This window comes from Salmo trutta, chromosome 13, assembly GCF_901001165.1.
Source record: "Salmo trutta chromosome 13, fSalTru1.1, whole genome shotgun sequence".
In the NCBI taxonomy this organism is placed as follows: Eukaryota; Metazoa; Chordata; class Actinopteri; order Salmoniformes; family Salmonidae; genus Salmo; species Salmo trutta.
In genome coordinates, this window is record NC_042969.1 from 42696392 (window position 1) to 42711013 (window position 14622).

At 45.8% G+C, this 14622-nt stretch overlaps 1 protein-coding gene across 2 annotated transcripts in view; it reads right to left on the bottom strand.

Annotated features, from left to right (window-relative positions):
• Window positions 1-1770: 1770 nt before the first annotated feature.
• LOC115205799 (vesicle-associated membrane protein 7-like) overlaps window positions 1771-14622 on the bottom strand; it is a 51827-nt gene continuing 38975 nt past the window's right edge. For both annotated transcript variants that reach the window (XM_029772114.1, XM_029772113.1), the window contains 5 exons: window positions 14201-14213; window positions 2319-2406; window positions 2135-2197; window positions 1940-2058; window positions 1771-1853 (listed from right to left, as the gene is read on the bottom strand). In XM_029772114.1, coding sequence (XP_029627974.1) covers window positions 1785-1853; window positions 1940-2058; window positions 2135-2197; window positions 2319-2406; window positions 14201-14213 — 352 coding nt within the window. In that variant the 3' untranslated portion in view covers window positions 1771-1784. The remainder of the gene's footprint in view (window positions 1854-1939; window positions 2059-2134; window positions 2198-2318; window positions 2407-14200; window positions 14214-14622) is intronic.

A 14622-nucleotide genomic window follows, 5' to 3' on the forward strand; every position in this document is an offset into this window, starting at 1 on the left:
ATTTTCTTAGCAAGTTAAGTTAAATCGTGTTAGCCACTAATACTAATCCCTAGTTAGCTGGCTAGTTAATAAAAGTACAGAGTCAGAGGAAACGTAGCTAGCTAATACAGCCTGATACCAGTACTGGTAGAGGCTTAAATCAGCATGTTGCTTGTGCAACAGTATCTTCTAAAACAAAGAGGAATAGGTGAAGCATGAATAAGTTGGCTATATGAATAGCGATTTAATGTAGCCAAGGATTATAGGGTCCCCTAGGAAACACTGAACATCACTTTGGTTCCTACCCTGTCACAATAACTCGTCAATGGCATTTTCCTTCATTGTCAAACACTGTGCCCACTATAATTTATATTCTAACTATAGAATTATAATAAACATTCTATTTCCATGATTCCTAAAGTGTTTTGATCTAAATCGCAATTTGGTTAAAAATAAGGCCTAGTGTTTTTGCCCATATCGTGGTAATGAGTGCAGGAAATGCAGAAATTGATGAAATTATTTTAGGTTGAAGTTGAATTGAACAGTATAAAACAATCCGAATGGAGAAAAACCCATTGAAATAATGTAGAATATATGTGTTGCCACCCTAGGATCACTCACTACTCATAAGCACCCTGGGATCACTCACTACTCACTACTCATAAAGCACCCTGGGATCACTCACTGCTCATAAAGCACCCTGGGGTCACTCACTATTCATAAAGCACCCTGGGGTCACTCACTACTCATAAAGTACCCTGGGATCACTCACTACTCATAAAGCACCCTGGGGATCACCCACTACTCATAAAGCACACTGGGATCACTCACTACTCATAAAGCACCCTGGGATCACTCACTACTCATAAAGCACCCTGGGATCACTCACTACTCACTGCTCATAAAGCACCCTGGGATCACTCACTACTCACTGCTCATAAAGCACCCTGGGATCACTCACTACTCACTACTCATAAAGCACCCTGGGATCACTCACTGCTCATAAAGCACCCTGGGATCACTCACTACTCACTGCTCATAAAGCTCCCTGGGATCACTCACTACTCATTGCTCATAAAGCTCCCTGGGATCACTCACTACTCATAAAGCACCCTGGGATCACTCACTACTCATAAAGCACCCTGGGATCACTCACTACTCATAAAGCAAATGTATAACTTTTATTCATAAAAAACATTAAATACAGTAAAACATGTAAACAATACCATGATATATTGGCCATATTGCCAAGCCCTACGTAGAGTAGGAACACAGAGAGAGAATTATTACAGACAGCTAAATGTCTGGGTACAGATGCATGCTGGTCCAGTGGCTTAATCTGCTGGACTGACTGGGGGGGAGAATCTGGAGCTGGAGAGGGGTAAGGTTGGAGCAAAAGCCTGCACAGCCAGTATCTCTCCAGGAGCTGGGTTGGGTTGGCCATCCCTCTACAGCACAATGAGAGGACCATGGTCTGGACTGGATAGCCGTATGGACGACTTCCTGAATTCCACTAGCACAATATCTTCAGGCTGCATATCCAACAATCACAAGTCTTTGGACAGATAAACACATTCTCTTGTTTAGGGACAGAAAGCAAGACAATCACAACGTTGTTAAATCTCCACTATCTGGATGCCTTGTTGTGTCACCATTCTGTCCAATAGAGGATCCTCTCCTCCCTGCTGACTGGAAGACAAGAGGAGAGACAGGAGAGAAGAGTGATTTTTTCCCCTGTGGGTCCGCTGTCTTGTCTTCTTTCTCTTGCTCCCTCTTTTCCTCCCCCTCCTCTTCCTCCCCCTCTCTTATTTCCTGATGAAGTTGGGCCAGCTGAGTACTCGGCAGGCTGCAGACACTACTACATACAGGACCACCTGACGAGAACGGACTACATAGTTCAGACTATCACACACACACACACACACACACACAGACGGGTGAACAGACAGACAGTACCTACCAGTGACACCACCACTACGACGACAGTCAGTTTGAGGTTCTTCATACACATAGCTCTGGCCAGGTTACGGCTGGTGGTCTTAAAACTCACAGACTGGAGGAGAGAGGAAGTTAATGATGCTCTGAGCTGGGTTATAGGCGCAGTAGTAGGATAGTTGGTGTATAGTTGAGTAATTGTAGTAGATTAGAATGTGACTCAACAGGTTCTCCGTTTTATCAATCAGCAACTCCAACTTCTCTCCCCTCTGAGCCAACAAGTCTGTAGGAAACAGAGTAAAAACAAGAAACTAAAATACACTGGATCCTCAGACCCTAGACACTTCTCCCCTAGACCCTAATACAGCGGCAGTGGTGGATGTAGGATTGGAGTCTTATCTCACCGATGTTGCGTACCATGATGCCTTTCAGGTCGTCAACCTGCATATGAGTCTCAGTCAGACGATCTGATGAAGGAGAGGAATGGTGCTTCTAGAGAGACAAAGAGAGACAGAGAAGGGGAGAGAGAGGAGAGAGGAGAGAGAGAGACACAGAAAAGGAGAGGGAGAGGAGAGAGGAGAGAGACAGAAGGAGAGAGAGAGAAGGAGAGCGAGAGAGAGGATCAGTGGTATGGTGTTCATGTGACTGAAGGTAAACAATATACACAGACAGTCCTCACTAACACACAGGCAGTCCTCACTAACACACAGGCAGTCCGCAATAACACACAGGCAGTCCGCACTAACACACAGGCAGTCCGCACTAACACACAGGCAGTCCGCACTAACACACAGACAGTCCTCACTAACACACAGACAGTCCTCACTAACACACAAATGGAGTGTGTGTTTTTTCAGTGGTGTGGTCATGTGCTCAGAGTTCCCCCAGAGGCAGACTTGTCATGTACCCCTTACGAGCCCCTCCTGCCTTACTCAACCTCCAGTCAACATCCTTTCAGTCCAATCTTTTATCCACTAACCCTTCCTCCAGGTTCCCCACAGCCATAATCATTTCAGCCCCGTCGCTGTAAGACCCCTGCTCTGGCCCCTTTAAACTGGAGGATGTGTTTTCCTAATCTCCCCTGCCATTAGTGATGGGCATTCTGAGTCTTTTCAGTGAGCTGGCTCATTTGGCTCCTAAACGGCTCTTTGTTCAGTAGTGCTTAAAATGTACCTAAAACCATGTAAAAATAGCTAATCTCTAATGTAAAGCCTACAAAATTGCCTCGGATTATGTCAGATGACATGCGAGTTCACTTACATTTTTAACAGACCAAATGTTTAGATGAGAGAAATAAGCAGGAAGAAGAAAGCAGAACGTTTGTTGTGGAGATACAGCACTTTAGTGTTTTAGACATTTTATAAATACTTAGCTATACATTATATGTCTAAGACACTTACACATTTAAAACCTGTGTTTTAAAGTGTTTGACAGTGCATTCGGGAAGGATTCAGACCCCTTGACTTTTTCCACATTTTGTTACGTTACAGCCTTATTCCACTCAGCCATTGCCTGTCACCAAGGGAGTAGCCCAAGGCTCAATCCTAGGCCCACGCTCTTCTCAAATTTACATCAACAAGAAGTAAGAAGCTCAACTAAGAAGCTCTCTCATCCATTTATATGCAGATGATACAGTCTTATACTCAGCTGGCCCCTCCCAGGCTTTTGTGTTAAACGCTCTACAACAAAGCTTTCTCAGTGTCCAACAAGCTTTCTCTGCCCTTAACCTTGTTCTGAACACCTCCAAAACAAAGGTCATGTGGTTTGTTAAGAAGAATGCCCCTCTCCCCACAGGTGTGATTACTACCTCTGAGGGTTTAGAGCTGGAGGTTGTCACCTCATACAAGTACTTGGGAGTATGGCTAGACGGTGCACTGTACTTCTCTCAGCACATATCAAAGCTGCAGGCTAAAGTTAAATCTAGACTTGGTTTCCTCTATCGTAGTCGCTCCTCTTTCACCCCAGCTGCCAAACTAACCCTGATTCAGATGGCCATCCTACCCATGCTAGATTACAGAGACATCATTTATAGATCGTCAGGTAAGGGTGCTCTCGAGTGGCTAGATCTTTACCATTCGGCCATCAGATTTTCCACCAATGCTCCTTATACGACACATCACTGCACTCTATACTCCTCTGTAAACTGGTCATCTCTGTATACCCGTCGCAAGAAACACTGGTTGATGTTTATTGATAAAACCCTCTTAGGCCTCACTCCCCCCTATCTGAGATATCTACTGCAGCCCTCATCCTCCACATACAACACCCGTTCTGCCAGTCACATTCTGTTAAAGGTCCCCAAAGCTCACACATCCCTGGGTCGCTCCTCTTTTCAGTTCGCTGCAGCTAGCAACCGGAATGAGCAGCAACAAACACTCAAACTGGACAGTTTTATCTCCATCTCTTCATTCAAAGACTCAATCATGGAACCTCTTACTGACAGAGGTGGCTGCTTTACGTGATATGTTGTAGCTAAAGTCTTATACAGTCTTATACTCAGCTGGCCCCTCCCCGGCTTTTGTGTTAAATGCTCTACAACAAAGCTTTCTCAGTGTCCAACAAGCTTTCTCTGCCCTTAACCTTGTTCTGAACACCTCCAAAACAAAGGTCATGTGGTTTGTTAAGAAGAATGCCCCTCTCCCCACAGGTGTGATTACTACCTCTGAGGGTTTAGAGCTGGAGGTTCTTTTCAGTTCGCTGCAGCTAGCGACCGGAACGAGCAGCAACAAAGCACTCAAACTGGACGGTTTTATCTCCATCTCTTCATTCAAAGACTCAATCATGGACCCTCTTACTGACAGAGGTGGCTGCTTTACGTGATGTGTTGTAGCTACCTTTCTTAACCTTTGTGCTGTTGTCTGTGCCCAATAATGTTTGTACCATGTTTTTGTGCTGCTACCATGTTGTGTTGCTGCCATGCTGTTGTCTTAGGTCTCTCTTTATGTAGTGTTATGTTGTCTCTTGTCGTGATGTGTGTTTTGTCCTATATTTTATTGATTGGTGGAGTGATGCAGAGATGGTTGTCCTTCTGGAAGGTTCTCCCATCTCTACAGAAGAACTCTGGAGTTCTGTCAGAGTGAACATCGGGTTCTTGGTCACCTCCCTGACCAAGGTCCTTCTCCCCCGATTGCTCAGTTTGGCCGGGCGGCCAGCTCTAGTAAGGGTCTTGGTGGTTCCAAACTTCTTCCATTTAAGAATGATGGAAGCCACTCTGTTCTTGGGGACCTTCAATCCTGCAAAAATATTTTGGTACCCTTCTCCAGATCTGTGCCTTGACACAATCCTGTCTCAGAGCTCTACGGACAATTCCTTTTGCTATGACATGCACTGTCAACTGTGGGACCTTATAAAGACAGATGTGTGCCTTTCCAAATCATGTCCAATAAATTTACATTTACCACAGATGGACTCCAATCAAGTTGTAGAAACATCTCAACGATGATCAGTGGAAACAGGATGCACCTGAGCTCAATTTAGAGTATCATAGCAAAAGGTCTGAATATTCATGTAAATAAAGTATTTCTGTTGTTTTTTTTAAAACCTGTTTTCGCTTTGTCATTATGGGATATTGTGCGTTGATTGATGAGGATTTTTATTTATTTAATCCATTTCAGAATAAGGCTGCAATGTAACAAAATGTGGAAAAAGAGGGTGGCAGGGAGGGAGGGGGGCAGGGAGGGAAGGGGGCAGGGAGGGAAGTCTGGGAGGGGGGCAGGGAGGGTGGTGCAGGGAGGGTAGTGCATGGAGGGAAGGGGGGCAGGGAGGGTGGTGCAGCAGTCACCTGAGTCACCTGAGTGAGAGGAGAGCAGCATTATCAATGTGACTTGTGTTAATTGGACCTTGCGGGCAAGTTTTGATTGACCATTATTCTGGAAATTTCAGCTACACCTGGCAACCCTGTCTCACAGCCTGTTCTGACCACTCACTACCATACTACTATACTACCACTCACAACCATACTACCACTCACTACCATACTACCACTCATTACCATACTACCACTCACTACAACTCACTACCATAACACCACTGACTACCATACCACCACTCACTACCATACAACCACTCACTACCATACCACCACTCACTACCATACCACCACTCACTACCATACTACCACTCACTACCATACTACCACTCACTACCTGACTACCATACTACCACTCATTACCACACTACCTGACTACCACTCAACCACTGACTACCATTAACTACCTCACTACAACTCACTACCATACAACCACTCACTAGCACTCACTACCATATAACCACTCAATACCACTACCATACTACCACTCACTACCATACTACCATACTACCACTGACTACCATACACTACCATACTACCACTCACTACCATACTACCACTCACTACCTGACTACCACTCACTACCTGACTACCACTCAACCACTGAATACCACTCACTAAAACTCCCTACTACACAACCACTCACTACCACTCACTACCATACTACCATTCACTACCACTCACTACCATATTACCACTGACTACAACACACTACCATACTACCACTCACGACCATACTAACACTCACTACCACCCACGACCATACTACCACTCTACCACTCACTACCACTCACTACCATACCACCACTCACTACCATACTACCACTCACTACCATACTACCACTCACTACCATACCACCGCTCACTACCATACTACCACTCACTACCTGACTACCATACTACCACTCACTACCACACTACCTGACTACCACTCAACCAATGACTACCACTCACTACCACTCCCTACCTCACTACCATGCTACAACTCACTACCACTCACTACCATACAACCACTCAATACCACTCACTACCATACTACCACTGACTACCATACACTACCACTCACTACCATTCACTACCATACTAACATACTACCACTCACTACCTGACTACCACTGAATACCACTCACTACCACTCCCTACCATACAACCACTCACTACCACTCACTACCATTCACTACCATTCACTACCATACTACCACTCACTACCATACTACCACTCACTACCATACTACCACTCACTACCACACTACCACTCACTACCATACTACCACTCACTACCATACACTACCACTGACTACCATACTACCACTCACTACCTGACTACCACTGAATACCACTCACTACCACTCCCTACTACACAACCACTCACTACCATACTACCACTCACTACCATACTACCACACTACCATACTACCACTCACTACCATACCACCACTCATTACCATACTACCACTCACGACCATACCACCACTCACTACCATACCACCACACCACCACTCACTACCATACTACCACTCACTACCATGCTACCACTCACTACCTGACTTCCATACTACCACTCAATACCTGACTACCACTCAACCACTGAATACCACTCACTACCACTCACTACCATACTACCACTCACTACCACACTACCTGACTACCACTCAACCAATGACTACCACTCACTACCACTCCCTACCTCACTACCATGCTACAACTCACTACCACTCACTACCATACAACCACTCAATACCACTCACTACCATACTACCACTGACTACCATACACTACCACTCACTACCATACTACCACTCACTACCATTCACTACCACTCACTACCATACTACCACTCACTACCATTCACTACCATACTAACATACTACCACTCACTACCTGACTACCACTGAATACCACTCACTACCACACAACCACTCACTACCACTCACTACCATACTACCACTCACTACCATACTACCACTCACTACCATACTACCACTCACTACCATACTACCACTCACTACCACACTACCACTCACTACCATACTACCACTCACTACCATACACTACCACTGACTACCATACTACCACTCACTACCTGACTACCACTGAATACCACTCACTACCACTCCCTACTACACAACCACTCACTACCACTCACTACCATACTACCACTCACTACCATACTACCACACTACCATACTACCACTCACTACCATACCACCACTCACTACCATACTACCACTCACGACCATACCACCACACCACCACTCACTACCATACTACCACTCACTACCATACTACCACTCACTACCTGACTACCATACTACCACTCAATACCTGACTACCACTCAACCACTGAATACCACTCACTACCACTCACTACCATACTACCACTCACTACCATACTACCACACTACCATACTACCACTCACTACCATACCACCACTCACTACCATACCACCACTCGCGACAATACCACCACTCACTACCATACTACCACTCACTACCATACTACCACTCACTACCATACTACCACTCACTACCTGACTACCATACTACCACTCAACCACTGACTACCACTCAACCACTGACTACCACTCACTACCACTCCCTACAACTCCCTACCATACAACCACTCACTACCACACAACCACTCAATACCACTCACTACCACTCACTACCATACTACCACTCACTACCATACTACCACTCACTACCTGACTACCACTGAATACCACTCACTACCACTCCCTACCATACAACCACTCACTACCATACTACCACTTACTACCATACTACCACTCACTACCATACTACCACTCACTACCACTCACTACCACACTACCACTCACTACCACACTACCACTCACTACCTGACTACCACTCAACCACTGAATACCACTCACTACCACTCCCTACTACACAACCACTCACTACCATTCACTACCACACTAATACCTCACTAACACTCACTACCATTCACTACCTCACTACCACTCACTACCTCACTACCACTCACTACCATACTACCACTCACTACCATACTACCACTCACTACCATACTACCACTCACTACCACACTACCACACCACCACTCACATCCACACTACCACTCACATCCACATTACCATTCAATACCATACTACCACTCACTACCACCATACTACCACACCACCACTCACCACAACTCACTACATTACCACTCACTACCACCCACGACCATACTGCCACTCACTACCATTCTACCTGACTACCACTCACTACCATACTACCTGACTACCACTCAACCACTGACTACCACTCACTACCATACAACCACTCATTACCACTCACTACAATACAACCACTCACTACCACTCACTAGCATACTACCACTCACTACCACTCACTACCAGACTACCATTCACTACCACACTACCTGACTACCACTGACTACCATACTACAACTCACTACCATACAACCACTCACTACCACTCACTACCATACTACCACTTACTACCACTCACTACCTGACTACCATTCACTACCACTCACTACCATACTACCACTGACTACCACTCACTACCACTCCCTACCTCACTACCATACTAAAACTCACTACCATACAACCACTCACTACCATACTACCACTCACTGCCATACTACCACTCACTACCATATGACCATATTTCCACTCACTACCACACTACCACTCACTGCCATACTACCACTCACTGCCATGCTACCACTCACTGCCATACTACCACTCACTACCATATGACCATATTTCCACTCACTACCACACTACCACTCACTGCCATACTACCACTCACTGCCATGCTACCACTCACTGCCATACTACCACTCACTACCATATGACCATATTTCCACTCACTACCACACTACCACTCACTGCCATGCTACCACTCACTGCCACACTACCACTCACTGCCACACTACCACTCACTGCCACACTACCACTCACTACCACACTACAACTCACTACTACACTACCACTCACTACTACACTACCATACTACCACGCACTACCATACTACCACAACCACTGAACACCACTCACTGCCATGCTACCACTCACTGCCATGCTACCACTCACTACCATACTACCACACTACCACTCATTACCATACTACCACTCACTGCCATACTACCACTCACTGCCATACTACCACTCACTGCCATACTACCACTCACTGCCATACTACCACTCACTTTTATTCACTCCCACAGTACCATACTACCACTCAGTACAATACTACCACTCACTACCATACTACAACTCACTACCACTCACTTCCATAATACCACTCACAGCCATACTACCACTCACTGCCATTCTACCACTCACTGCCATACTACCACTCACTGCCATACTACCACTCACTTTTATTCACTCCCACAGTACCATACTACCACTCACTACCATACTACCACTCAGTACAATACTACCACACTACCTGACAACCACTCAACCACTGACTACCACTCCCTACCTCACTACAACTCACTACCATACTACCACTCACTGCCATACTACCACTCACTGCCATACTACCACTCACTGCCATACTACCACTCACTGCCATACTACCACTCACTTTTATTCACTCCCACAGTACCATACTACCACTCACTACCATACTACCACCCAGTACAATACTACCACTCACTACCATACTACCTGACGACCACTCAACCACTGACTACCACTCCCTAACTCACTACCATACTACAACTCACTACCATACAACTACTCTCTACCACTCACTACCATACAACCACTAACTACCATATGACCATATTTCCACTCACTACCACACTACCACTCACTGCCATGCTACCACTCACTGCCACACTACCACTCACTGCCACACTACCACTCACTGCCACACTACCACTCACTACCACACTACAACTCACTACTACACTACCACTCACTACTACACTACCATACTACCACGCACTACCATACTACCACAACCACTGAACACCACTCACTGCCATGCTACCACTCACTGCCATGCTACCACTCACTACCATACTACCACACTACCACTCATTACCATACTACCACTCACTGCCATACTACCACTCACTGCCATACTACCACTCACTGCCATACTACCACTCACTGCCATACTACCACTCACTTTTATTCACTCCCACAGTACCATACTACCACTCAGTACAATACTACCACTCACTACCATACTACAACTCACTACCACTCACTTCCATAATACCACTCACAGCCATACTACCACTCACTGCCATTCTACCACTCACTGCCATACTACCACTCACTGCCATACTACCACTCACTTTTATTCACTCCCACAGTACCATACTACCACTCACTACCATACTACCACTCAGTACAATACTACCACACTACCTGACAACCACTCAACCACTGACTACCACTCCCTACCTCACTACAACTCACTACCATACTACCACTCACTGCCATACTACCACTCACTGCCATACTACCACTCACTGCCATACTACCACTCACTGCCATACTACCACTCACTTTTATTCACTCCCACAGTACCATACTACCACTCACTACCATACTACCACCCAGTACAATACTACCACTCACTACCATACTACCTGACGACCACTCAACCACTGACTACCACTCCCTAACTCACTACCATACTACAACTCACTACCATACAACTACTCTCTACCACTCACTACCATACAACCACTAACTACCACTCACTACCATACTACCACTCACTGCCATACTACCACTCACTGCCATACTACCACTCACTGCCATACTACCACTCACTGCCATACTACCACTGACTGTCATACTATCACTCACTACCATTCTACCACTCACTGCCATACTACCATACTACCACTCACTACCACTCACTACCATACTACCACTCACTGCCATACTACCACTCACTACCATACTACCACTCGACCATATTTCCACTCACTTCCACACTACCACTCACTGCCATACTACCACTCACTGCCATGCTACCACTCACTGCCATGCTACCACTCACTGCCATACTACCGCTCACTGCCATACGACCACACTACCACTCACTACCATACTACCACTCACTACTACCACGCACTACCATACTACCACACACTACCATACTACCACTCACTGCCATACTACCACTCACTGCCATACTACCACTCACTGCCATACTACCTGACTACCACTCAACCACTGACTACCACTCACTACCAATCCCTACCTCACTACCATACTACAACTCACTACCATACAACCACTCACTACCACTCACTACCATACTACCACTCACTACCATACTACCACACTACCACTCATTACCATACTACCACTCACTGCCATACTACCACTCACTGCCATACTACCACTCACTACCATACTACCACTCACTACCATACTACCACTCACTGCCATACTACCACTCACTACCATACTACCACTCGACCATATTTCCACTCACTACCACACTACCACTCACTGCCTTACTACCACTCACTGCCATGCTACCACTCACTGCCATACTACCACTCACTGCCATACTACCACTCAGTTTTATTCACTCCCACAGTACCATACTACCACTCACTACCATACTACCACTCACTACCATACTACCTGACTACCACTCAACCACTGACTACCACTCCCTACCTCACTACCATACTACAACTCACTACCATTCTACCACTCACTACCATACTACCACACTACCACTCATTACCATACTACCACTCACTGCCATGCTACCACTCACTGCCATACTACCACTCACTTTTATTCACTCCCACAGTACCATACTACCACTCACTGTCACACTACCACCCAGTACAATACTACCACTCACTACCATACTACCTGACTACCACTCAACCACTGACTACCACTCCCTACCTCACTACCATACTACAACTCACTACCATACTACCACTCACTACCATACTACCACACTACCACTCATTACCATACTACCACTCACTGCCATACTACCACTCACTGCCATACTAACACTCACTGCCATACTAACACTCACTTTTATTCACTCCCACAGTACCATACTACCACTCACTGCCATACTACCACCCAGTACAATACTACCACTCACAACCATACTACCTGACTACAACTCAACCACTGACTACCACTCTCTACCTCACTACCATACTACAACTCACTACCATTCTACCACTCACTGCCATACTAACACTCACTGCCATACTAACACTCACTGCCATACTACCACTCACTTTTATTCACTCCCACAGTACCATACTACCACTCACTGCCATACTACCACCCAGTACAATACTACCACTCACAACCATACTACCTGACTACCACTCAACCACTGACTACCACTCACTACCAATCCCTACCTCACTACCATACTACAACTCACTACCATACAACTACTCACTACCACTCACTACCATACAACCACTCACTACCACTCACTACCATACTACCACTCACTACCATACTACAACACTACCACTCATTACCATACTACCACTCACTGCCATACTACCACTCACTGCCATACTAGCACTCACTACCATATTTCCACTCACTACCACACTTCCACTCACTGCCTTACTACCACTCACTGCCATGCTACCACTCACTGCCATAAAACCACTCACTGCCATACTACCACTCACTGCCATACTACCACACTACCACATTACCACTCACTACCACACTACCACTCACTACCATACTACCACTCACTACTACACTACCACACTACCACGCACTACCATACTACCACACTACCATACTGCCATAATACCACTCACTGCCATACTACAACTCACTATCATACTATCACTCACTGCCATACTACCACTCACTACCATACTACCACTCACTACCACTCACTACCTGACTACCATACTACCACTCACTACCATACTACCACTCACTACCATACTACCACTCACTATCATACCACCACTAACTACCATACCACCACTCACTGCCATACCACCACTCACTACCATACTACCACTCACTACCATACTACCACACTACCACTCACTGCCATACTACCACTCACTGCCATACTACCTGACTACCACTCAACCACTGACTACCACTCACTACCAATCCCTACCTCACAACCATACTACAACTCACTACCATACAACCACTCACTACCACTCACTACCATACAACCACTCACTACCACTCACTACCATACTACCACTCACTACCATACTACCACTCACTACCATACTACCACACTACCACTCACTACCATACTACCACTCACTACCACTCATTACCATACTACCAATCACTGCCATACTACCACTCACTGCCATACTACCACTCACTGCCATACTAACACTCACTGCCATACTAACACTCACTGCCATACTACCACTCACTTTTATTCACTCCCACAGTACCATACTACCACTCACTGCCATACTACCACCCAGTACAATACTACCACTCACAACCATACTACCTGACTACTACTCAACCACTGACTACCACTCCCTACCTCACTACCATACTACAACTCACTACCATACAACTACTCACTACCATACTACCACACTACCACTCACTATCATACAACCACTAACTACCATACCACCACTCACTGCCATACCACCACTCACTGCCATACTACCACTCACTACCACTCACTACCCTTCTACCACTCACTACCATACTACCACACTACCACTCACTACCATACTACCACACTACCACACTACCACTCACTGCCATACTACCACTCACTGCCATACTACCTGACTACCACTCAACCACTGACTACCAATCCCTACCTCACTACCATACTACAACTCACTACCATACAACTACTCACTACCACTCACTACCATACAACCACTCACTACCACTCACTACCATACTACC